The sequence below is a fragment of the Sinohyriopsis cumingii genome, chromosome 8 (genome assembly GCF_028554795.1).
Source record: "Sinohyriopsis cumingii isolate HCF-2022 chromosome 8, ASM2855479v2, whole genome shotgun sequence".
NCBI lineage: Eukaryota > Metazoa > Mollusca > Bivalvia > Unionida > Unionidae > Sinohyriopsis > Sinohyriopsis cumingii.
Genome location: NC_142968.1, coordinates 81,197,478 through 81,225,330, shown reverse-complemented (window position 1 = coordinate 81,225,330; position 27,853 = coordinate 81,197,478). Strand labels below are relative to the sequence as shown.

The 27,853-nt window shown below is 33.6% G+C and overlaps 1 protein-coding gene and 1 long non-coding RNA gene across 4 annotated transcripts; both read right to left on the bottom strand.

Moving 5' to 3' along the window:
* Positions 1-27,853, bottom strand: LOC149793973 (uncharacterized). 2 transcript variants are annotated; one of them, XM_089967909.1, is made up of 9 exons: positions 27,553-27,853; positions 25,444-25,497; positions 24,880-24,933; positions 24,532-24,627; positions 20,021-20,051; positions 16,219-16,346; positions 15,367-15,403; positions 3,532-3,657; positions 1-1,863 (listed from the first exon to the last, which is right to left on the bottom strand). In XM_089967909.1, the coding sequence occupies exons 1-8, from the start codon at positions 27,827-27,829 to the stop codon at positions 3,576-3,578; spliced, it is 759 nt and encodes a 252-aa protein (XP_089824035.1). In that variant the 5' UTR covers positions 27,830-27,853; the 3' UTR covers positions 1-1,863; positions 3,532-3,575. The 2 variants fall into 2 exon arrangements, with proteins under 2 accessions (XP_089824035.1, XP_089824034.1); XM_089967908.1 differs by having other exon boundaries at positions 1-3,657.
* On the bottom strand, positions 6,507-15,334 carry LOC149793974 (uncharacterized). 2 transcript variants are annotated; one of them, XR_016422915.1, is made up of 5 exons: positions 14,303-15,334; positions 13,287-13,458; positions 10,799-10,846; positions 8,421-8,696; positions 6,507-6,710 (listed from the first exon to the last, which is right to left on the bottom strand). It is a non-coding gene; the product is annotated as an uncharacterized LOC149793974 (long non-coding RNA). The 2 variants fall into 2 exon arrangements; XR_016422914.1 differs by lacking the exon at positions 6,507-6,710 and having other exon boundaries at positions 6,798-8,696.

Sequence of the window (27,853 nt, the reverse complement as noted above, 5' to 3'; positions counted from 1 at the left end):
ATTGGATAAATAAAACATTTATTTCATTATATTATAAACAATACAAATCACATTTTTTTATATACTAGAGATCAATAATCATGTTTGTTAAAAGAAACCATACAAAATAGCAAACAAAACAATTAAGCTGCTGAACCGAAGCAAAGGAATCCTACTCGCCAATTACAATCTTTCTTTCACTACTTGCACCTTTTCGCTTCAGGAGTTAAAAAAGTATTAATGAACCTTGCATTAGAGGATGAGGATAAATATGTCTTTTTGAGGTTTGTTTTGTTTAGAGTTAGAGCTAAGCGAGAGTACTCATCAAGGTCCACATTTAAATCTAAGCCAGTTTACCAATAAAAGTTCACAGTTAAAGCTAAAAATCTAAAAGGTCAGTTAAATTGCTACATTTATGGACACTGCGTTTGAAGGTGTGCCCACACGTTCATGTAAACTAATACCAAAACCAGAGATGTAAAAATTAATTAATCGCACGCTATTAATCTTTCCTCCTCTTTCACAAATAGACATAAAAATACGAAATCTTAAAACAGAGTAATTAAAGATGTACAAGAAAATCATTACGAGAGGAACTCTGCTATTTACATACACAAATAAAAAAGTAATTGTACAATCAACTAAATCATACAATGCAACAATGTTAAAACCATGTCTCAAAAGAAAGCAAATAAGAAAATGAAACACATGATGAAAAATGAAAACTAATATGTGTTCTTGCTTGACATAAGTAAGATTCAAAAGAATGTATTTGTGCTGAATTTTCAAGTGACTGTTACATGACGTTTAAAAATACTGATGAAGTTTCCGCAGTTTTAACTTCTTCAGAACACATTCCTGCTCTATATAGCAAGAGACGTACATGGTAAATTTATGTTGGTGTCTCTAATAATCATGCATCCTTCGCGATTTATATAACATTTTGTACGTATCATTTTAGAACTAATTCCTCTTCTTTGAATGTGAAACATTATCATATTGTTTCCTTACCATTTATTAAAGATATATTCTACTATTTCAAACTAATTGTCTGATATCCAGGAAGAAAATGTTTCTGGATAAAAGTTATTTTTTAGTAATCACTGACTCAGCAGTTCTGGTAAGAATTCAGAACACTTATTTATTTCCTGCAAACATAGTAAATGCTTATAGCAAATAGACTTTTGTATACCTGATAATAAGCTAACATAATGTGGGCAGATGAACCTTTCTGAATTCTTCTTAATACTAGAACAATACTTTAGATTTTGCATAAGCAGACATTCTTGCAAGCATCATTGTTTACATTAAATTAAATGAACGTTTTGTAAATGTGATAGCCTAGTTTACAGCATAATTACTAGTTTTCGAGGTGCTCCGAGTGGCCAAGTGGTCTAAAGCGTTCGCCGTTACGGATCACTGCCATCTCACCTCTGTCTGCGCCGGTTCGAGTGTCAGATTCAGCCAATGTAGATATGTGAGAAAGCATGCCAGTAGCTTCTCGTGGGTCAGTGGTTCTTTCCGGGGTTTTCCCGGGTTCTTCCTCCACCATTAATTCTGGCCGCCATATATAGCCTATCGTGTGCTGAAAAATGGCGTTAAACCCCATAACAACAACAACAACAACTAGTTTTTGAAATATCAAAAGCAAAATGTCGTGTAAACCTGTTACTTTTGAGATGTCCATGAAGCGGGTTTCTAGCAGAAGCTACCAGAAACTTCAGTCTTTAACCCGGATGACACATGTTGAAAACGAGTCAACGTGTTGTAGATTCACATATAAAATCTATCTTGAATTCGAAAGCACTGGTAATCTTCATTTTCTCTTTGAAAATTCGAACAAAGTTTCACATCGATTCATAGCACGCTTTCTTCTTTATATTTCTGGAAATATTAAGAAATATGATTGAAACAAAGTGTTATATTTACATAAAACGGCATTGATGAAAGTGATTTTATTAAAATGGTACTTTTAAATTTCGATGTTGGAACTACTTGGTACTTTGGCAAGTAAATGGTCACTATTATCATAACATTTGATGGGATAAATATTTTTAAGGTATTCATTCATTCAAGGTGAGACATATTAAAATGGTAGGTTGTTAACTGTGTCACATCGTGCTGGAATACTACACTCACCATTCAGGACTTAAAAATACAGCGCTTTGATCAAATCATGTTTATAAGCATTTAAACTTGCAAGTCAACAGTTAACTCGTGAAACATTTATGACGAATGAATCCTGCAAAGAGGGTTATACAATAAACATTTGTACTTTTTGTATGTAATATGGACAAATGCACATGTTTGAGAAAGGTCTAATCCGGCTAAGAAGAACTCGAGCGGAGCGCTGTAATTGATTTCTTATTATTTGAAGTTCTTATCGAACAAAACCGGTAAAAAGGTAAAATAAATATGCGATACATACACGCCGCTGTATAGTTTTCTTCCGGTAAGGTGGAAATAAATAATTTCATATGACGTAGGGATACACAATGACCTTTAGATAGAAACGTATTCGCCATCTCAAACGAGTTCTTTTCTTTGACTCAGAAGAGTGCACGTTTGGGATTTTGTAATTAATGATACACATTCCTCTTTCGTTTTGGAAATAGTTTAGCAAGATAGTGTGGATGAACTTCAACGCGATAGATATATAAGTATATATCTACAAGTTCTGCTCAGAGACTTTGAGAATATTGAAATGAAAAAGAATAGTTCCAGTGAGGTGGGCATTATAAAAAACACTGATTAAACTATCCTATCGAAATTTAGATTAAATGGCTATGTCCATTAAAATGAGCAGAGTGTATGAAAGCATTTTAGCATTACAAATCTGTTCTGAGCAAATCACAAGTAACTGAATATAGGTGAGTACGAATAGACTCTATAGGATTTCCAGGACCACTTTTCCAAACGATTGTGACAACATTTGATTATCGTATATCAATTTAAATATTCCAATTTAGTTCGTTATAATTCCTCTCTTTGTATTAAAACTGTATGGCACAAGGTATGATTCACGGTTTTTGTACTTATCTTAAAGTCCTCATAGGCCAGGTTAAGAACTTAAATAGTTAAGAATCTCCACTATTTAGATATTAAATGCATACTTCAGTACGTCTGGCGCGGCTAGCCGAATTATATAACTATTTTCTTTTCAAAGCTCCAAAATCATACACCAGTTCATCACATTTTAAATATTTATCTGTCCTTTGAAGTATGAAAGACTAGAAAGGAAAATGCTGTTCTGATAAAAAGGTTTAAGACAGGATGACGTCGATTATCCAAATCTTCATTCAAGCACAAGGCCCAGCAAACTACTTCTAATAATAGAAAACACCACAATGAAATTCCAGATATCGTCTGTCATATTGCATCCTTAATATATCTGTACCATCGGCTAGTCATTTATTATACGACTATCTACATGAAAATATGTCATAAAAAAGGAAAATTGAGAGATAGGTCTAAGTAATTGTTTTTCTTGATAGATTTTATGAAAAATACTGGCTATGTTTTAATATTATGGACTCGAACACTTCAGTTTACCGATTCAGTCATATAGTAGATCTATTGCATATTTCAATGATGTGCTATGGATTTAAAGAAGTGTAAAGCGTGTTTCCTTGATTGTCGTAGTAATGAAGCTTTTCGTAGACGTTGCTACAGTACGCACTGAAAAGAAAGGTAACGCCATTAAAAGAAACTACAGTAAATCCATATATCTCTTTCTCAGTATATACAAATAAGAGGATTTTATTTGCGTGCACAGAAGTATAAAGTTTGAATAACTAAATGTTAAAGGCACAATAGTGCAGAGTGTTTGTAATTTTGTGAATGTTACAGATCATGTAACTAGTGAATAAGCTGAAATAATTCAAAATAACTAGAGTTTGAGAAGATTAAATTGGGCAATTGATACATAAACGAGAGAAAATGAATTTTTGTGGGGGCCCGCTTTAATTGAAACTTGTAGGTCACGAGCTGTTACGGAAGCCTCACGTGACCACAAAAACGTATACGTCATCTTCGTCCAGTGGGCGGGTTATGAGTCACGTGGTTGTAATTTAAATATCTACTATAAACAAAAATGGCGGATACACGTGAGAGTCAAAAACGTAAAGGTCGCCCGCGCTTGTCGCTTTCCGAGAAGAAACGTCGAAACACTGTCTGAGAAACCGAACGGGACTTATCAAGGATTCGTCTTGGCGACCAGTTTGTTCGATGGAGAGCATTGATGTAAGAGTTAGGACTAGCATCAGGCACTGAAATGGCGAAGTTGTTGTTGGACAGGTAAGCCAATGTCTCTGTTATATGGTGATACACATTAGTTTCCCCAGAATCAAGTGACTGTGATGTCTATGTATAAGTGTTCTCCATTTTTCACTATCTTGTTCCTACTGTATGTTTGAAACCACACTGTTTTATTAATACAATGTTTGCACAAGGACTTGCTTTGTGATATGCCAAAAATAGATGTGATCGGCTGATCACTATTTCACTCGGTTACTGCATTGTGTGTATTGTATGTTGGGGTGGAATATATTATTTATTTTTTATAACAGCTTGCTCATAAAGGTCATTTTGTACACCTGTCAATTATCTTCGTGAGACAGGTGTTTTTTAAAAAAATTCGGCTAGGGAACTTAGATACATTTACAAGAGTTATCATTATTTATGTCATATCTATCCACCCCTCTCTCTCTCTCTCACACACACACACACACACCTTGGGTTAATGCGACATGCACATTACTTGCATAAAAGTTTAATAACCTTATCATGTAAACGTGATTGAACAAATAGTAAGATTTTATTGTATATCTTTCAACTACTAGTAAATCTATTATAAAGCACTGTATTGACTACAGTTACAAAAGGATCTCTAGTCATGATAGGAAAGGATATTGTAGTGCTACCAGAATATATGGCTGGCAGATTGTTATCAGTTAAAGTTTTGAGCTGCAGTCAAGTTAGTTTTATTAATGTGAATTTTTTAGATCTATTATTATGTATTCTTGCTTAAATGAAGTATTTCAGTTCTAAGTGTTTAACACAGTGCACAAAGAAACAGATTTAAAGCATAACTTATAATACAAATGAATATTTAATTCATATTTTAAATTACAAAGAATATAGCAAAAGATGAACCCAAGCATACAGAACCGATGGCCAGTACATTCTCATCCTTCACATCAACACCTGGCCAAGTGCTTTTGCAACATACTGAGAGAATGAAGACGCCTTCAGTATCTAAAGTATTTGCTATTGAATCAGGAAGGTAAAAATGACAAATTTCTTGCAGATTTTTTTGTGCGTGGGTGGGGGTTGTCTTACAATTGTCATTCTGCTGAAAACAATGATGTAACAAATGCAATGCTGATAAAGGACATTATTATAACTGCCAGCAGGTTGAGTTCCCACTTCATGCTTTTCTTAGTTTGAGTTATAAAAAAGCCTTGAGTTTCGCTTTCTCAGAAGTGGGGTTAGGTATTTCAACTGTGCCACTTGATGCATAGAAAAAGGCATAATTTGAACTGTATTGTTTTGGTTATGCAAAAATGTTCCGGTATACTGCATCTTTTCCCCCACTCAGTACTTAGAGGACCAGTGACTGTATATTGAAATTGTGTCTACATGCCTCATATGCTTTCTTTATGCCGTTTCCCATTTATACATGTATCTATGTCCCACATGCAGTTCTTGCTAACACCCTCTTCCCATCTATCCACTTAGCTCATGATGAATGCACATAAGACATATTTAATTTAAAAGCAAAATACTGAGATAACAGTTGAAGTTTGTTTTTGGAAACCACTGGCAGTTCGTTAGAACTTTATTCATTAGGAATGGTGATAAAACTTATTTAGGATTTAATTTACAATACTGTAAATTCTTTTTAAATTTCATTTTTTATTCTTGGGAATTAAATGACTTGTTGGTTTTCACTCTTTACTGTTCTAAAACTTTTGAAATTAAAAAGCTGTTACTGTTTTGATGATTGCTCTTCATGCATTTTTAACTTTATTTTATCTACCTACTTTTCAAGGTTGCCAAACAAATGGATAATATGGCTTTATTACAATGGTCCCAAGACATGAACCAGTTTTGGTTTTTCATGCAAGACTGCTAGCAGCTATGGACAATTTTTTGTGAGTTTTCAGTCCTTTTATTTGAAACATATATGTAAACATTTGCTATTGTATACTTTTGTATGAAACCAAAATTACAGTGCATAATCCTTATCTTCTGATTTCTTTTAATGTATTTTTATCCATATATATTCATCACCAAATTTTCTAGGTATGTAGTTTATTAAAAGTAATTTATTTGAAATGTCATAGTAATGTGGAATATTGAAGGAACAATGATCTGAGGAAAATTTGAATCCTGCTACGCTATTAGCCAGTTCTACAATGTAGCTTTCACTTTATGATATAAATCAAGTTGTCTTATCAGTATGTGGTCACCATGACAAAAGAGACCAGTTTTAGGTGCTAAAGGTATTGATTGTGACATTCTTTCAGAGTATCTTGAGGAGTGTCCTAAATCATATCACCAATACACATGAGTAGATCCTCTCACATGGCCAAGGCATTAATAAATGTCTTCATGAACCTTACCTGGAGAATGAAGAGCTGTCAAAGCCTTGGCTTGATGAAGATGATCCCAAGAAGAAAGCCAAAGTGCTGAAAACCTCGGCACAGGTGCTCTTGGACAAAAGGTTCCTAAACAGTGGAGTATTACTTAAATTTCAGGTATTCCATTTCAGGATTGCAACAATTGCATGGTATTTAAAAGAAAAATGTTAAGACCACTTTAAATATTTTTATTCTCCACTAAATAATAAATTACTGTATATATTTACCATTTGAAGATCTGAATAAGTTAGAATTCATAAGATGTTTGCACATGATACATGTATAGTGACTCTCCTTCTCAAGTCTTTGGTAATTTCAGGTATAATACATGCACATCAGGTATAAACAATTCCATGACTCTCTATCAATAAACACTTTAGTAAAGATTTTATGTATGCAAAAATTACCAACAGTAATGATTATTTAATATATTAATCTGTTAGCAGATTACAAATAACACATGTTACAAGATACATGTTTTTGATAATTGCAAAAGCACTGCTGAGCTTGAAGTTTCTCATAAGCAGATCATGATGTACAGTGCCAAAAGATTTTCATACATCCCTCCTGTGTACAGGATTAGGAATGAGCTAGCTACTTTGGATCACAATATACATAGTGGCTGAGGTGTAATGAGAAACAAAGAAAGGGAGATAGTGTAAACTTGTTTCACTACAGGGCATTAGAAATAATTTTAAATATTGATTGTGCATTATGATCCCTGCATGGAGATCAGACGAATGGAGTATTATTCACATGTACAAGTCATGAAAACTTTGTATTAGATACAAGTCATTTTGCAACAATCGGCACACATTTATATTTGTGGTAAGGAATCTAAATATTTTCATGCATACAGATCTTGTAATTAGTATTGTTACCATTCTAGTGAATATTTATTTTTTATTTGAGCAATGCAAGTCTAGTAATTAGATCCAGTGACATGTATATCGCTTTCCCAGGGGACTGACACACTTTATTAAGGATATATGGACGTTTGGGGTAGATGCTGTCATCATGATGATTACTAGCTAATACCTGTTCATGAAAACATGTTGCTTTCTGAAGGAATGGGCAAAAATGCATGCAGTCTCACATAGTATTTTGTGGATAGAACAAATAAGAATTAAAACAAACCCTCAACAGCTCCTTCTTAGGAACTGATCATGAGGCTCTAATATTGGGGAAAAGTTAATATGGGTTAGCATGGGGATGCTTGTCACACATGTTAAGAAAATAAAATTTTCTTTAAAACAGGCATTGATGTTACAGCAAAAAAAGTGGCAGATGGTCCGTCTACCCTTGCAAGGAAAAGAAAACATCCCCACATCAGGGAGCTTATAAAGAAAGCCCTCATCTGTCAACTTGAAGGAAAGCAGGGTATGCAGAGGAGAAGAGAACTAAAGGAAGATGATCCCAGGAGAATTTGTAGAAACCTGGCACCTCAAGAACCACCATCAACTCTAGTTTTGGTGTGGTGAAGGAGATCTCTCGATTTTAGTTATGTAAAATATAAAACAGTGTCTGATATATGGAGGTGTCAGCTAAGGCAGGTTACACTTTATATAATATCCTGAAATATCAGTCGTTGAAAATAAAATAATGTATAATAGTGTATCTGCAGTTGCTGAAAACATTTTATATTGATTATTTATGATCGTGCCCACATTGTTTATAGGCATAAATAGACTGGTGTTAAAAAAATCTGAAAGCATTATTGTTTGATGCAATATTATGTGCATTTATAAGAAAACAATGAATAAAATCAATTGTATTCATTTATATACAAACTCATACATGCAAGAAAGGGTTTAAGTTCACGCAAGCCTAGAGGGGATGAAGCCAGTGTATTGTCCATCGGGATATTTGTCGTGTATCTGCCAGAAACAGCAAGAGGGAATTACATGTCTGTCCAGACCCCAACCTTCCATGTTGCCGTAGTATGAACTGTCTATAGGTGGCATGACTGTTTGCACTCATCAAGTCAACTGTATCATTGAGGACAAGAACATTTCGTCTGTACATCCTGGACAAGGCATATACAGCCTCATCAAGGATTAGATCTTGAAAAATCTGAAAAATTATTCCAATTGTAGTATGCTTTTTCTAAAATGTAAAAAAATATATTTTAAGAAATAATAGGAGCATGCGCTTATTCAAATGTTATTCATCTTCGATCAGCAAATTCCACTGTGAAATACACGTGGATCAAAACTGCACATGGTTTTTATTTTGACATGAACACTGAGAGTTCCATTGCAATGACAGCTAAAAGTTTTTGGGGAGCATTTCTAGAAGTCAGAGACTCCTACATTGGGATCAAATAGGAATGGCTGATTGCAGCTTAGATTTGTTTAGTATAGTGAGGTACCCACATTGAAATCAGGTAATGAAAAGAATCTACTCAATGAGTATCATTTGTAAATTAAAACAAAGTCCTTATCATTTGCATATGTATGCATGTCTGCTTTTGGACGGCTTACAATTTTAAAATTCTTTCACAGTGGTTGCAAAGAAATAACATTTACAACAATCATGTATGTACATCAATTATCAATCTTTGAGAGTCCACCTTGGAAATGGAATTCATTGTTAATGTTGTATTGTAAGAGTAATTATCAATGTTTTAATTCTGTTTGTAAATTGATGTAGTATTTTGATTTTATTGGTACAAAGTGCAAGTTGTACATTCATAGGCATGTGCTACACATATCCTGTATACAGAAAGAGGTTTTCTGTAATGTAGCCAACATACCTGTCATGTTATTCATACCTTTGTGATATACATTTTGTACATACAAATTTTAAGCTTTGGCAATAACACGCTTAAGGAATATATAAAAGTTATTGAAAGAATTAAAGAAATTTCAAAATTGCCATTGAATCGAGTAAATTTGTTATACAGAAATCATTTGCAGTAATCACCAGTTCAAAGGTGGAAACATTGAATGCCAAGCAGACTGGGCAATTAAAATTCTTACCCAAAAATGTTAGATCAGATATGAAGACAAAAAATGTTTCTTGCAAGCCTTCATGTCAGTCTTAATTCTGGATAAATAAAACAATTTAGGATTATTAAGTCCTTATGTTTATCATGATATTGCATATATAGTAATAACTTAACATCTTTTGGGGCTTTAGAAATACACATTAAGGCATGCATCATATTTAAAACAGAAGAATAAAAGTGTAGTATTTATTTCACAAGACTTAAACGGCTATATGAATTCTGTACATACCTAATTTTATTTAAAAAACAACTGCAATCTAGTCAGATCTAATTGCTGAACTCCAAAATAAGATTGCATAGACTTTTTGTTCCCATTTTGTATTTTTTAAAAATAAAACTAATAAATGTATTACTTAAATTGGTTTATTAATTAAATTGAAAAAAGAGCAAGTTGACCTTAATAGTATTGAATGTTTGTTGTATGCCACTAGCGTAGATCACTAATACCTATATATGAAATGATTTTAGCTAATCTACCTTTAGGCCCTCATAGAAATGAATTTATCTATTTTAAGTGTATCTCTGAAGCCGCTGTATATATTGGTTTGGAAGAAGGAAATAGAGTTGGCATTTCTAAAGTCAACTGGAATACTATTCCAGACCAAAGTTCCAGAGTACTGGAAACATTTTTTGAATAATTCCTTATTTGGTTTGGCAATTTTATTCTGTTTGGTAGACATGGATCACAGTTGTGGAGTATTACCAGGTAGCCTATACTGGAATAGTGATTGTAAATATTCCGGAGCACTATTATTGGATATCATGTACATTACTTTGGCTTTTCTTAACCGGATTCAGTCTTTAATAGGTAATAATTTTAACTTACCAGCTAAACTTTTCCTTGCTTACTTTCTGGATTGATATAGCCTGAATGCACTTGTTTTAAGATGTGCCAGCTTTGCTATGATGTTATCATTTGAATTACTCCACACTGTGTTACAGTAGTCTAAATAGGGTTGTATGTAACTGTTATAAAATAGTTTTCTGTACCTTATCCTACTGAAAAGCCATAAGCTTGAATTAACTTTTTTACTGACAAGATCAGTCCATGATAGGTTATTATCTACCAAAACATCCTTCCATGTCAGACATAGTTCATCACTACCAAGATTTGTTCTTTTTGCCAAGTTGAGATAAGTAATATTTTAGTTCTTCCAGTACTTACCACTATGCCATTGCATGTGCACCAGTTGTCCAGTTTGTTTAGGGCATCCTGTAAATAAATTTATAGTTTGTGCTTGTGTTTTGGATGTCTGACAATGTTGTGTCATCTGCATAGAGATCTGACATCTGTAGATGAAATTGAGTCCCTTAGTAAAAAGTGGTACGCCATTAATAAATAGTATCAATAGTAATGGACCTAAAATTGAACCTTGTGGTACTCCATATCTAATTGTTCCAGGTTCCTACAGAACATTATTTGTATAAACATGTTGTGTTCTCTCACTTAACTTTGAAGTAAACTATCTAATTGTGCTTCATCACATCGGTTGATTTTCAGTTTCTTAAAAGAATTTCATGTACACCAACCCTTAAACTTTCCTGAAATCTACAAATAGAGATCCTATTATTAAACTTTGATCAAGTGGTTGAAGACATTTATCAGTTAGAGAGATCAAGTCAGTCTCACATGAATGTTTCTGTCTAAAGCCTGACTGAATAGGGTGTAACAGCAACTGTTTCGTTAAAAATGACATGAACGAGTCATGGACATATTTTTCAATCAATTTTGACAAGTTTTGGTTGTATTGAAATTGGCTGGTAGTTATCAGCATATTCTTAGAACCAGATTTGTGCATAGGCATTACTTTTGCAGTTTTCCATATTTTGGGGACAGATGAGGTTGCAATATTTAAATTGATTATGAATGTTATGCTATCTGAAATAGCTGAGGCAGAAGTTTTAATGAGTGGTGGACCAATCTGATCAAGTCCTGTAGCTTTCTTGATATCAAGTTTACTGAGACATTTTTAGCAGTTTTTTTTATACCTGTGGGATAGAGAAACATCCCACCTTAGGCATTTTTCAGTTCATTATAGTTGTTTTCTATCACTGGTTCTTTTAACATAGTGGTAATGTTAGTGAAAAAAAAATCACTCAAAATATTTGCAATGTCAGTGTCATCAATGGCTTTTGTGTCATTTACCAGAAGTGAGCGAATTTTCTTTGTCTGATCTTTGTGTTACCCCAATGAGTTCACTGAAGACTTTCCAAATGGAGGTTGTGTTGCTCTTTGTGTTTTCAAGCATTGATTGATAATCAGTTGTCTTTTTAGCCTTTTCAATCATACTTGTTATGTTATTTCCCCATACTTGATATTGTGCATGGTTTCCCATAGCCTTCAATTGGTCTCGTGTCTTCATAGTATCTAGAATTTCAGTAGTAAATCAGTTAAGTTGGATTTCATACTTTACTCAATGTACATTTAGTGGTGCATGCTTAGAGACTACATTCATAAATCAGTCCAAACTTTTAGAGCTTCACATATGTCATCAAAATTTTGGATAATATTCAATGGAACTTTATATAGGTCATCTTGAAATTGTTATTTACTTCAATTTTGGAAAGATCTGTAAGTGATAGTTTTGTGTGTATTGTTCCTATTTATGTTGCATTTAACCTTTCTTGTCAAAAAAGTAGGATAGTGGTCACTAAGACCAACATTTGGTACATTAACATAAGCCACATTGTTTGGTAGGATGGTATAAATGTGATCAATAAGAGAGCTTGATATTTCTGTTACACTTATGGGCTCATTTACGAGCTGGACTAGGCCTAATGATTCAAACAATTCCATCCAGTTACTCCTTATTTGAGTATTGAGTAGGTCCTTACTTACACTGCTGAGTATATATGTTTCTTTCTCCTGTGCATGAACATTTTCTATTTGTTTCAGAGAGTTATCATTCCAAATTGCTTTGGAGGAAGGTGACCTATAAATGAAACCAACTAGGAATGATTCTGCATTATTTTGAGAAATTTCCACCCAAATACTCTCAATTTCATGTGACCCCAAGTCAGGTCGCCTTTCTGCATTTACATCTTGTAATGTATACAAGACCCCCCACCCTCAGCTGTCTCCCTGTCCTTGCATAATGGTTTATTGTAGCCTTGGCTGTGAACTAGATTATCATTAAGGCTAGCATTTAATTTGGTTTCAGTGGGTCCTAAAACATGCATACTATTTTCCTTAGAAGACAACATTACCTTAATCTGTTCTATTTTTTCCACTATACCTTGTACATTTAAGTGACCCATGTTAAAACCTTTTGTATTTAGTTTCATATCAATTATATGTATTTCATCGTGCAATGGGGTCCTCTATGAGATTGTTTCCATAATACTTTTACCATTTTGGTATTATATAAGGTGGCCATATAAATGAGGTGGCCTCTGTATTTTCTATGGTATCTGTGCATAGTCTTCCTTTATCAAATCATATTGGGGTGGGGTGTTGAGTAGCAACAAAAAGTAAAGCAGTTTAAACATACATTGTTTGGTAAAATAACTAATCCTTTAATACAAGTATGCGTTTTCTAAGTTGTGCAAAACACTACTGACATATATATTAGAGTCTTTGCCAACTTACTTAGTACCAAACATTTTTCAATATCTATCAATACTAGTTTTGCAAGATATAAATAAACAATTACCCGCATTCTTGTCTGCCTTGTCTGAAGTATGTGTAGAGCTTGGTCAGCTCAGGTTTTAGGCTGCACAGCATGTCTTTCTCCTCTCCCCCATCTGGTTTTTCAACTTCTTGTTCCATGCCTCATCCTCCCTCTTCCTTTTAAAGGTCGCTCCAGAATTGAGCTTGAAAGTGAGCTGATTTAAGTATATCTAATGAATTTCAATATGTAAATGTATTTCATAATTTGACAACTAATATATTCATGATTACTTATTAAACCTATAGGAATATAGTGCTAACTTTGGATCAGAAATTAATACATGAGAGGTTGTGATTTGATAGAAGTTTTTTTGGGCTGGATCAGGTCAAGTGCTGGGTGGGGTGGGGATCCAAAATTTAAAATGGGCCCCTACTTTCCTCGAATGGGCGCCAAAACAAAGTCTATGTGTCTATTTACTCAGTGTGCACAATACCCAATAAACATGTTCAAGAATAAAGCTGTGGTCAAACTTTAGCTGACAAGAGACTGTACGTTTGTGTGTGTACTTTTTTATGATCTGGCCCCGAGTTTTGAACCTAGATTCCATATTCTAGTAGCAGATTTTTTAAAAAAAAAAAAAAATCTTGTGTATGTAAAGTATTAACTTGGAGAAATTCTTTTCCGCTTTGTTTGAAACGTCAGAAAGATGGGTGTTAGGGGTCCACTGGTGACAATCTGGTTAGAATTTATAAATTGATTAATGAAATTACTCAATTTTGAGCATTTTTAAATATCCTTGATGCTTATAATTTATAAAATTGAGTGGTGGGGACGTGAGGGAGTACGAATTCTACTGGGCAAGAAATAGAGTGAGTACCTGTGGGTTTTTGCAATACTGTACAGAGCACGTCGATTTAAATTATTCTCGTACCACAAAAACTTTGAAATATAACTATAAAAGTAGTTCTACATACATTTCATTGTTTCCTCTCAAAATTAAAATTAGAAAGGAAAAGGATAAGAAGAAAAGAACGAGATCAGAAGAAGATCGTACTCACCGTTGTTGACATTTTGGGCGGTCTCGTAGCGTGGTTGTGTTTTACGTCATCATCTTCAGTGTTTACAATGTGGCCTATAATTATGCAAATTTCGGTCACCGGAATTATTTGTGTTATTCATTGGGGATCTGCCGATCACTGCCGAGCGGGATTTCAACATGGAGACGATATATTCGTTATTCTACGTACGAAGATTTCAGAGAGCTCGTATTTGATAACGAGAACCCCTGCGTACTTGATATTACCCTAGAAATGCCTTTTAAATAGTATTTAATCAGTTGATATACATAAATGTCCCAACATTTTTGCAAGAAAATTCACCGTCAGCTGCACTATTGTGCCTTTAACTCTTGCTTTGTTCATCAAAAATAATCTATTAAAGCATGAATATGATGATGATTTATATAAATTTGTTTATGCCACGGTTAGATAGAATAAACCTTTGTCAAATTATGCCATGATCCAAAGGAAAACCTAAATAAAGGAACACACAGGAGCAGTCTTTGAATCTCCGAATTATTTCATCATTTAAATATAGCAGATGAATGGATAATCAATTTGGAAATGACCCCCATCAGAAAAAGAAGAAAGATTCTGCAAATATCGCAATGATATTGTAAAACACTCTAACGTATATGCAGATATGTCATTGAAGAATTAACAGAAATGATCTTTATTTCTCTTTTTAAGATTACGAAACAGTAGAATAGTATTTTACCTAATATTTAATTTAAATATATATTTTCTGACTCATTTTGATACTGTATACTATTGCAATTGCACGCAGCAAGTGAAACTACTTATAATATTATAATTGTATCTTCTTGTCAGGAAGTTGCTATTGCAAAAGAAAACCAATCAATAATTAAACTTATATTAATGAACAGATAAAGTCAATGTCGACCCGTCAATTGTTTTGCATTATATAGATCAAATTAGTTGATAAACAGACTAATGCACCATCATTTATTGAAATCATTGATTAAACGGGTCATTAATCCATTTAAAAGCCAACCATTTATCTTTCTGTCTTTCTATTTAACTATTTATCTAAGCAGATTTACCCGGGATTGTGGTATTCTATGTTTTCTGTTACGATGCCTGTAAATAATAATAATAATAATAATAATAATAATAATAATAATAATAATAATAATATTGCTATTAATAATAAAATTAATAATATTACTATTAATGCTAATAAATATATACAAACATAAACATGAAATAATAAACATGAAATAATAATAGTGATAATAATAATAATATCAATATTAATAATAAAAACATAATACTACTGTAAATATTACTATTAATAATAAACTTAATCATAATACTATTAATGCTAATGAATATATACAAACATAAACATTAAATAATGATAATAATAAAAATAATAATATAATAATGAAATGACAAGTAAAACAATAATGATGATTGAAAGAATAAGATAACAACTGAATTTCGTTTGAAGAAATTTCGTAAGAATGTTATTTAACATGATGAGTAGTAATCCAGAGTCGCTGGTACAGAAAGTTTTCGAAACCATTTAGTATGTATGAGTGCAGAAATTATATGTTCAACATTTGTCTGTAGTTTTCTAAGATGCGTGAAAAACACATACGCTGTAAGAGTTGACCCTGACCTTTAAAATTAATATGCCTTTTACTGAGAACAGAGAATATATTTACATCGTACTAAATAAGTGAATTTAGAAATTATTTAAGGAGATTACCCATCTAGCTATATCTATAACTATATGTATGTATGTATGTATGTATGTATGTATGTATGTATGTATGTATGTATGTATGTATGTATGTATGTATTTATGCATGTATGTATGTATGTATGTATCTATGTATGTATGTATGTATACTATCTTTAAAGATTGAGAGAGGGAGAGATATAATTACATATGGGTTCTAAATACGCAGCCAATTCAGTCCTGTTGTTATGCGGTTCTTCATATTGTTGCTCTTCTGGAGCATTGCTTTGGACACATCGATTAGAAGAGGGATCCATCGTCAGATCTGGATCAGGGCTGATATCGATCAAAGGATATGGAAAGCATTATAAATGAGTTTCATTTAGAACATATAACTGTCTTTTTGTTATATTTCTATTTATGCATATTTTAATTCAATGTTATGCGCCATATTAGTTGATTTCAGAGATGAAATTAGAATCTGAAAATATTATAAGCAGTACTAAAAGTCTTGATATGATTGGAATTTTCGATTTAAAAAACGACTTATTAGTAGAAAATCAGATTTTAAAAGCAGCGGACTACTGATTAAGTTTGTAAGTCCCAATTATCCCCATCTAATACCAAATGTGCCATTTATCATAACTTATAACTTTGATCTTAATATGTGATGCAACGAGGTGGATTTCTATGAAGAAGCGTACTTTATTTCAGTAATAATAGCCACGGAAAAATACATACATACAAACATATTAGAAAAGCAAAAGAAATACGAGATGTGTATCACGACGACAAACAACGTAAGTGTAAGAAATTAAAGTTTTACAATAGTTATACCATGCCTCACCAAACATATAACTTAGTAAAACTGGCTACTATTTTGAGTCCATTCGCGAAGCTACAACCTGTATCTTCATGCGAGAAACAATTTTAAGAGAGATTTGGGAATCGTGTATTTTATATTTCAAAGTATTCCGGCTATAATTTGACAGATCTGTCAATATATGCGTATTTTATAGAGTTATGTTCTACTTATAATCGAACAAAGATGACCGAACTTGATTTGTCTACGTTTTACATATATTTACAAAATCTGACATGCACTTTTTCGACTCGCCGTAGGCGTCAATATAGTGCCAGATATTAGATGCATAAGACACAATGGGCTACATTTAAGGAAAAGTAATTTTTTTTTGAATATTTAAGAACGCGTTTTCAAATGTTTCACAGCACAAATTGTCTTGTATGCTTGTTTTGCTAATACATTGCTGCCATTTGTCCCACAATGTACTTTATGAGAAGGCAACCATATAAAAGGACGACCATATGCTAAGAACTAACATACAATGTATTGTTGGCCAATACGGATTTTCATAATCTCTTGAAATATTCAAACTTGAAAAAATCAGTTTAAGCAAGGTTTACCATGAGTTTACAATGGTCAAAATACTGGAGACGTTTGTCTAATAACGTTGCATTTCAACTGTTGTGTCATCGAATAACCCAAGATAATCCGAGAAAAGTACTAAAAGGTTCTTCAACACATTTTTATATCAATAATGATAGAATGTACTCTTTGAGGCTTTATAAGTTCGGACTTATGATATCATATCCTGCTTATATTACTCCTGTTTCATTATCTGATTTCATATCATATATTGTGTTTCCTATCTCTTTTTTAGTAATATTTGTATGAAAAGGATCACATGCTGTATTATTCAAAGAGTCTGACTAGGCTGATTAAATGCACTCTGAAATCTGTTGTTCGGCAATGACGTCATCTTGATCTAACTAAATGTCAAATCCTGTAGAATCTTTGATTAATTTAAAAGAGCAGTAATTAGCCAATTTTGTTCTTTCATACTGAACTCCATTTTCTGCAGCTAACTTCATGTAAAGTCTTCTAATGATGTGATAAATTTAAAACTTGTACGTAGACCTGTTAAACCAAAACTTTCATCGGGCCTTCACTGCCATTCGTTCTGCATGTTTACATTCCGTTTCAAATCATGTCTGTTCTGTACTCTCTATGCACCTGATAGAGAAGAATCCTGTACAAATCTTTTCATACCATTTCTGACAGCTGTTGCGTTAATAATTTGTACTAAATAGTTAAATCAACAAGCTGACTTATTACAAAATGTTCTTTGTTCCATTCTGTACTATTCATTGACTATTCAAAGTCCAATGAACTACAAAGGTATCAAAGATAATATCAATGTTGTTTGGATTCCCTTTATCCACGTTTGACTTACTTGGAGGTAGCTTGTTAGAGACACAATTAATATTCTGAAGTATCTGAAAAGGTTTATCACAGTGTATGTGGACATTTTTCAGTATTGTATAAACATAAAAAGTCTCACATATAAAAATGCACATCATGATACAAAGAGTAAGAAATTGCCGTGCTGTTTTCACCTAGAGACGAATTCTCGTCTTTCTTTTGAGTGTGCAGGTGTATATCATATTAAACATAGCATGACATGATATGGTATATTGATATTTACAGAGTTAAGATTTAGGCAAAAAACATGGCTATATTTACTACGCAAAGTTTCAGTTTTTAATTAATCTGTAATAAACGTTTTAACAAAGCATGTTATTATCACATAATTCATATCATTATGTGGCCCAGGTCTTATACATGAACATGTTTTGTACTTTAAAATACTAAACTGATTAAACCCTGTGTGCATGTCTTGTGACATCCAAGGAAGTTGTCCTATGTAATACAATTATAAATCATACTTGTGTATTCAGTGAGTGTTTTCATCCAACTCTTTCGCTAGTCCTGATATATTCTATGTGAGATAGTTACATTCTGGTGGTTCTACATCAATAACAGGACTATCTTCTAAACTGATACCAATATTTGTTCCACTTAGTTTATGGTGTACTGGGTCTATGCAGAAAATGGAATTATACCGTTTATGTTTCATCACAGAAATACACTGTACCTTTTACGACAAGTTTGTAATATTGCAAATATGCCATCTTGCTCCCTTTTGAACTGTTTTTAAACATGAGATTCTGCTTTTGCTAGTGTTTCTAACTGTCTTCAGAAAATATTCAGAGATGCCAAGCTGTAAAAACTGACAATTTCTCCATTCTCAGTTGATTCTATTTCTTCTGTGTCCTTTACTTCTTTTTTTTTACTTAACCTTTCCTATGATCTTTGTTTTGTCCTTGCTAGCCTCGGCAAGAACTGTGAATTTAACTGAATCCTTTCCAATCAAACGTTTGTATCATCCATCTTTACTATACGTGCGAATTTGTATATTAGTTTCCTCCCATGGATCTCTACTTGTTTCTCGTAGTTCTGCAAAAGTTACATTGTACATGTATGAGCTCCGTACCCCTTTGTTTTCTCTTCATTTAGTACTGATAATTTTGTCCTGTGTTACCACTTTGGCAGCAAAAGATTCCAAAATTAAAGTTAGATTATTTTATTTCCGCCAAAATATGAAAGCTTACTTTTCCGTTTGATTTTAAAATCAGAAATTATATCAAGATAAATAAGGTGATAGTTATATGTCTGATTTAGCAAATAATTTGTTGCACGAAATTTGCAAGCCGTAAGAACAAGAAAGTATTATTTATGATGACGTTCAAGTTTGAAGTTTGCTTTTCGAGTTAATTCATGGTTGTATCATTATACAATTTGTTTGAAACTGATAATATTTCATTCCTATAATCCTATTCAGATACACAAATGCTCGAATTATAATAATCTATGATTCTATATTCGTGACATTGTTTGAGTGCCTTTCTCTGTGTGCCTGCTTTTGTATCCTTTCTTCTCGTTAAAGAGAAGTGTAGCTTTGTCGGAATAACAATCATTTACATCGCGGTTATTTATTTCTTTTATAAGTTGCTTAAATAAATTCCTGTTTCTATCGAAGGCCTCTAACATCCTAAAGCTTAAATTCATATTATTCTTATCTTTTGATGAACATGTAGTTTAGTACGAATCGTGATATAATCCGAAATATTTTTTAAATTAATCTTACCTGGTGATTTCTCGCTGTTTCGTCTCTGTTCCTGCAATATATGAACGAATATATAGAATACATCTCAGTGAGTATTCGTCTGCAATTTATTGACGAATGCATTGATGACTACCGGATTGTTATCTTGTGCCTGAGTAATTGTCTTGAATATATTGTCAAATACATGGATGACTACCGGATTGTTACCGGATAATTAAATAATTAAGAATAAGCGAAATGACGTTTTAATGAAAACTGTGCATCATTTTCTAATCTAAAAGTTTTTAAAGTGTATTTTAGTAAAAGTGTAATTATTATTAAAATCGAATTCTTAATCAATCTGAACATGTTTGGAGTAGGAATATAGCATTGAGGTCCTCTCGTTTAAAGAGCGCCAGATCAATGTAAGGTATGATAAATCATGCAAATGTTTTATGTATAAGAGCTAATAATACAAATTATTCAAATTTCCGAAAAGATATAACCTATCATGTATTGGCGTGCCTTAAGGACCATCAGTTGTTCAAGTAAACCACCATAATGTGATTGCATATTGCCTATATTGCTAATTTAATAATTCGACCGTTAATTTAGATAACGTAATTCAAATCACTATTAATTCGTCAACCTTTGTGTCAGCTATCCAAGAGATACCTCTGCGTATTGCATTTTTCAATGCCCAATCAGTAGGACCACCGGAAAAGTGCACAGAAATAGTTAATTTTATCAACGACCAGAATATCGACGTTATTATTTTGACAGAAACATGGCTTAAAACATCAGGCGATGAACCCAAGTTCGTGGATCTAACACCCATAGGTTACTCCATCAAGTCATTCCCCGTAACTCTCGCGGAGGTGGAATTGCTGTCATCACAAAGAACTCCATAATCAAACGTCTTAACCACACCACAACATTCAGTTTTGACCACACATCGTTTGAACTAGTCCAAACCACGCTCACACTCGAGCAAAGGTCAGTCCATTTTTCTGCCTAAACCGTCCTCCTCCTAGTAGAAACAACAAGCTGACTGAATCACTATTTTTGGAGCAGTTTCCGAATCTCATGGAGTATGGAAATGTGACAGGTGGCAACCTGATTATTCTTGGAGATATCAACTTTCACTATGATTGTCCCGTAAACCCAAACACATAAAAACTCTTTGATTCCATTCATGTTTCTCAACCTCAAACAGTCAGTTAACCAACCCACCATTAAACATGGTCACATTTCAGACTGGATTCTTCATAGACCTGGTGATAACATTCTACGGTCATCCCTGGTATTCCATGAACTTGCATCAGATCACCTCTGCATTATATGCCATCTTGACGTATCAGTCCCTAACCCTCCACCTTTATCTGCTACTAAGAGGAACCTCCGTATGATAAATAGAACAAAACTAATGCATGACATCCAAGCAAACCTAACAACTTGCTTATCTCCTACAGCAGAAAACTCGAAAACTGCCTGCGTTCATTGCTCGACAAACATGCCCAAACTACCAAGTGCAGAGTATCAATTCAAAATTGTTCTCCATGGTATAGCAGTGTTAGGGACCAGCTTCTCACTGTTAAAAGAGACCGCCATAAAGCTGCATGGCTTCGCCTTTCCCACAGACTCACTATTCATAAGCAAATCTATGAAGCCGCCAAAAAGAATGTCACAAATATAGTCCATGCAGCGAAATCAGCCCACTACACAACTAAGATCAATGAAAGTTCAGGCTGCAAAAAGCTCTTCGAGATTACTAACAAGCTAATGTCAAGGAACAAATCTACACCACTTCCAACTACCTTCTCTCCACTCGACCTTCCGGATATATTTGCAAATTTCTTCCGTAACAAAATACAAACTATTAGAGATAAGCTTGACACCACAATTTCAATGGACTCGTCGTCACCATACAGTTTGAACTAGTCCAAACCACGCTCACACTCGAGCAAAGTTGGGATACCGAATTTTAGCGGCAACCATTAGCAGCATTTGAACCTGTCTCTATGGATTTCGTACGTACAGTCCTGATGAAGAGTGCACCAAAGTCATGTGAACTTGATCCAATTCCAGCATTATTTCTGCTTGAGTGCTAAGATCCAGTATTGCCTTCACTAACTGATGTTATTAATACCTCTCTCTCTCTCATCAGGGTAATTCCAATCATTTTTTAAAACTGCCATTGTAAAGCCTCTGCTGAAGAAACCAACACTAGTCTATACCGAGTTAAAGAACTACCGCCCAGTTTCTAATATCCCATTCATATCAAAAATCATAGAAAAGGTTGTTCTATCCAAGCTTGAATCTCATCTGAATTCAAACAATCTTTTTATCAATATACAATCTGCATATCGCACTTGCCACAGTAGTGAAACTACTCTTCTAAAAGTAGTTAATGACATTATCTCTGCTTTGGATAGCGGAACTATTAGTCCTCACCCTCCTTGATTTGACACAATAGACCATGATATATTACTTCACCGTCTCCAGCATGTATTTGGCATTCATGATACAGCCTTACTGTGGTTCAAGTCATACTTGGTCAACAGGACAAAAATTGTGTCTGCAAATGGAATACAATCCAGCCCAGTTGATCTATGTTGTGGTGTTCCACGGGGTCTGATCTTGGACCTGTTCTCTTCATTCAATAAACTCAACCGCTCTCAAGTGTCATAGATCATCATCCAGTGTCTCACCAATTGTATGCTGATGACACCCAAATATACACATCTAGCCACGCAACTGAAGTTGATGCTACCATTCAAGGTGTAGAGCGAGTATTTCTGATATGAAATCATGGATGACATGTAACAAGCTGCAGGTGAATGCTGGTAAAACTGAGGCCATTCTGATCACAATAAAAAGACTTTCTCATTCACATCCTTTACCTCCAACAATAAATATCAGCAACACCAACATTAAATCCACACAATCAGTACGAAACCTAGGTGTTACTCTGGACAGTACTTTCACATTGCACCAACATGCCATGAACATACGCAAGGCTGCATATCTTGAGCTGAGACGCATCCGTTCGCACATATCTAAAACACTCGTATGTTCATTAGTACTTTCTAGACTGGACTATTGTAATTGAATTCTGTCTGGTTCATCTCAATATCTACTCCAGAAACTTCAAACAGTTCAAAACACAGCTGATCGGATCATACTTAGAGTAATACGATCAGAGCACACTTCCCCGCTGCTCTGTACCCTATACTGGCTATTCATTCGATCCAGAATCAAACACAAAATTTGTTCTCTGTGCTACGCTTCACTGATGGACTCCAGTCCAACATACCTGTCCGACCTCACCCATGTGTACACACCAGCAATATACTTACGCTCCTCTTCTGAAAATCGTATACTCATTAGTCCCACTATGAAAAAAGTCATATGGACAGCGTTCTTTTGCATACCAGGGCCCAGCAACGTTGACTGAATTGAACACTGAACATAGACACAAAGACACAGTGATGCCATTCAAGAGTGCTCTCAAAACTCACTTATTCCGACTGCAAGAACAAACTTAAAGACCTAATATTGTTTCCTAACTTAAATATGTTCACTATGTTTTTATGTTTTCTAATTTCATGCTGTTTGTTTGTGTAATCATATCATTATATATGTTTTGTATCTAACAGGTGTTGTCTAACATTGTAAAGCGTTTAGAGCTTCTAAACATTAGGCGCTACACAAAGTCCTCATTATTCTTTTTCTTCTTCTTCTTATTATTATTATTATTATATTGACTCGTATAATTCAGGTTTTAGATCAATATCCCTGCTGTCAAGAGAAACTGATGTGAATATAACAGGGGTCGTTTCCTCTTAAAGTACAAACACTTAAATGGGACACGTAGTCAGTATTTGTTAATACATTTTATAATCTCGAAGCCTCCACACGGCAATGATAACCAGGCAAGCGAGGGCAAGTACGACCACTACTGAAGAGACCAGAAGCCATATTGACTTCCCGACAAGGGAATAAATGTGTTCTGGAATTGCAAACAGACAGTCACAGATAGATGAAAGATAACCAGCTTGCCAAACCCAACTACCTACCTACCTACATACATAAACGCATTCAAACAACTATATATATATATATATATATATATATATATATATATATATATATATATATATATATATATATATATATATATATATATATATATATATATATATATATATATATATATATATATATATATATATATATATATATATATATATATATATATATATATATATATATATATATATATATATATATATATATATATATATATATACAGATAGGTAGGTAGATAGATATATGACCGCTAACAACCAGTGAATTAATCAAGCATAACTTGATTCTAATCCTGCCTCTACTGGCTCTTAAAACAGCCCAAATGTGGGTTTCAAATGAAACATTTTAGTCCAAGATATCAGTCGCCTCTGATGTTCATCCACAAAATACACCAGAGGATATTTACTTATTTTTCCACTTAAGATACAAACACGTTTGAAAGACAATGTCTGACACTTTACCTTTTCTTTGTCGAATCATGCACACGACAATGATAGACAGGAAAGCAGCCACAAATAGACCCACTACTGAAGTGATCAAATGCCAGAATAGCATCCCTGCAAGGGAATAAAGGTGTTTGTTTGATAGAAGAGAAATATATAGGTATAATTCAAATAATTCCTAATATCACAAAATATCTACAGATGATGTTTGAGGTGAGGAGACGATACATTATGATATTTGAAGATAAAAACAAATACTTTTATTTTTTTAAATATCTAATAAACGGCCTTTTATTTATTTATTGTATGTGTTAGCTAGAATAAATGATTCAGTTCCTTCAATTATTATTGTCTATGTGTACTTACCATTTTCTTTATAAGATCTCGGGGTATCTGTAATTTGCGGACATGATGTGTTCTCTTTGAATGAAAAAGAAACGAAAACAAATAGAACACGGTATGATTCAGAAAGTTTCATACCGATTCATAACACCTGCAGTATAAACGCTATTAATAATTCCGCTGGCTAGATTGTGTCGTACACTGCATTGAACTACACGATTAAAAGTTTTAATACTAACATTAATTGTGGAAGCAATGTGTTTTGTTAATATGGGGATCTTTATGCAGTGACCATAATATTGACTGAATTTCGTAGCATGCCATCAAACATCAAACACGGTGTAACTTTTGGTACTATCCAGATTGATTCATTCACCGCTTTGAAACAAAACGGCAGTTAAATTACAAAGAGAATTGTGGGAGAAAAGTGATATGGGGTGATGTGGCGATACATTATGATATTTGAAGATAAAAACAAATACATTTTTTCTTAAATTTCTAATAAACGGCCTTTTATTTATTTATTGTATGTGCTAGCTAGAATAAATGATTCAGTTCCTTCAATTGTTATTGTCTATGTGTACTTACCATTTTCTTTATAAGATCTCGGGGTATCTGTAATTTGCGGACATGATGTGTTCTCTTTGAATGAAAAAGAAACGAAAACAAATAGAACACGGTATGATTCAGAAAAACTCTTGATCAATTCTAACTCAGACCGATATTACTTTTTATGGGACGATAAACTATAATCTCAAAGCTTTCCAATTCACAAGTCATCCATTACAGTCTACTGTTAAGATTTTATATAATTAATTTCATGTGTGAAGAAGTAATGAATCTTTATTATAATTGTCTGTTCAGCAATATTACGTAACGTATTCCTAACGCATTCACAAAATTGTGTCATACATAGAATCCAATCAAATAAAGGTCAGTAATTATCTAAGAGAACAACGAGGACGCACAAATGTTCATAAATGTCCGAATATTTAGATAATGGCCTTAAAATAAACTAAGTTTCATACCGATTCATAACACCTGCAGTATATAATAATTCCGCTGGCTAGATTGTGTCGTACACTGAATTGAACTACAGGACTATTAAGTTATAATACCAATATTAATTGTGGAAGCAATGTGTTTTGTTAATATGGGGATCTTTATGCAGTGACCATAATATTGATTGAATTTCATAGCAAGCTATCAAACACGGTGTAACTTGTGGTAGAATCGAGATTGATTCATTCACCGCTTTGAAACAAAACGTCAGTTAAATTGCAAAGAGAATTGTGGGAGAAAAGTGATTTGACGACATGTTTATCTTCAAATGATGAACGTAATATTTACAAATCTCAAGGCAATTAGTCAAAAATTAGATACGCTATCGAGTGACAGACAGAAGAACGGACCTACGGACCTGAGGAATTCTGTATACTCCAATTGCGGGAGGTAAACAAGTGACTGCTTTTCTTCAGGTATAATTTTGCCCAAGTGTTATTGAAATGATTAGGTGGAAACACATAAACCATTCGCGGACAAATTATATGTTAGACTAGGCAGTAATCTTTCTTACAAATACAACTATTTTAAAAACTGATTTATGGATGATTATTTCTTTCATCAATTTGAGGTTGAGTGCTCGACTAGCCAACAACCAAATGGAGAAGAATGCAAAGGGATATACACTTTATCTATGATAAAAGGAATATGATATACCACGATGTATAAATTATGTTTGTGCCAACCATTCAATAACCTGAAGAGAAATATAATTTTAAAAAATTCATTAAATGTTATCAACGTGTTTACATTGATACATCACCTGTCGCGTTTAGATAATCTAGAAAATGTCATGTATTGCATTTCAGAAAAATATATAACGGCATAATAGTTGTAATAAACCATCGTTCATCTGAGTTGAGAGATAGGGATTATCATTACTGACGCGACCATTAAGGCAATTTTAATGATACAAACGGCACAAAAATTTAATCATTCTCATTTGTGACAATTTTGTCTCAGATTGAGGCTATTTCTTCAGGATTAGCTGAGTTTCTGTATGATGAACCTTTTGCACATGCCAAAGCGTATGAAGGCCTCATGTCCATGTATTTAAGAAAATCTCCTAGTACACAGCCAAAAGAAATCGAAGGAAAAAGAAAAAGACCTCAAAATTGAAGAAAGTTCTGATTCACTTGTGCAATCGGTAAAAATGTAGTTAATATACATATATAACTCAAAAATGAAAATTAAATAAATTAAATAACAAACATAATCTCTCGATCAAAGAAACAACAAATTTCATGTTAAAGCTTGCATGATGACTCAGTCATTAAGCTCGCTGATTTTACAATAAGCAGATCATGAGCTCGAGGCCTGACGTTATTTATGTCCCAATAACCTAAAGGAATGCTTGGGCTTAGATTTTAGACCAGCGTCACCCAGTTAGTTGACTAACAGTGGACTCCCGTCCCATTTAGTGGAAACTGGTGCTCTTGTTACCATGAAGACTGGAATAAGTTTCAATTTAATTAGAGGCTGAGAAATTTTAAATTCTAATGTATTCGCGTAGGCATGCAAAGATCATCAGCTTGCATGAAAACATATTTTTACCAACAGCATTTCTTTGTACGTTTCATTTTGAAAATTCAGTAATGGCCAACATTCCTTCAATGAATTCGCATAATCATTTACCTCGAACGTCCACAAATATCGAATCCAAAAGAAACCCCTTGTCGTCCCAGGCAGTATATATGCCCTTCTCGTGAAACGTTAATTCTCGAATGGTGAGCCATAAGTTCCATTCATTTAATACACAGCTTTCAATGCGATCCCGTGTTTCATGGGGTTTTACATCATAACTACAGTTCATCTGTGCCACATCGTAGATCGTTAAAATACTGTCAACGGTTGGTCCGCAAACTTTAATCGAAGATGTATTTGTGTAATTATACATGAACGAGAGCATCATCGTTTCATTTTTTCGTGCAGTTAA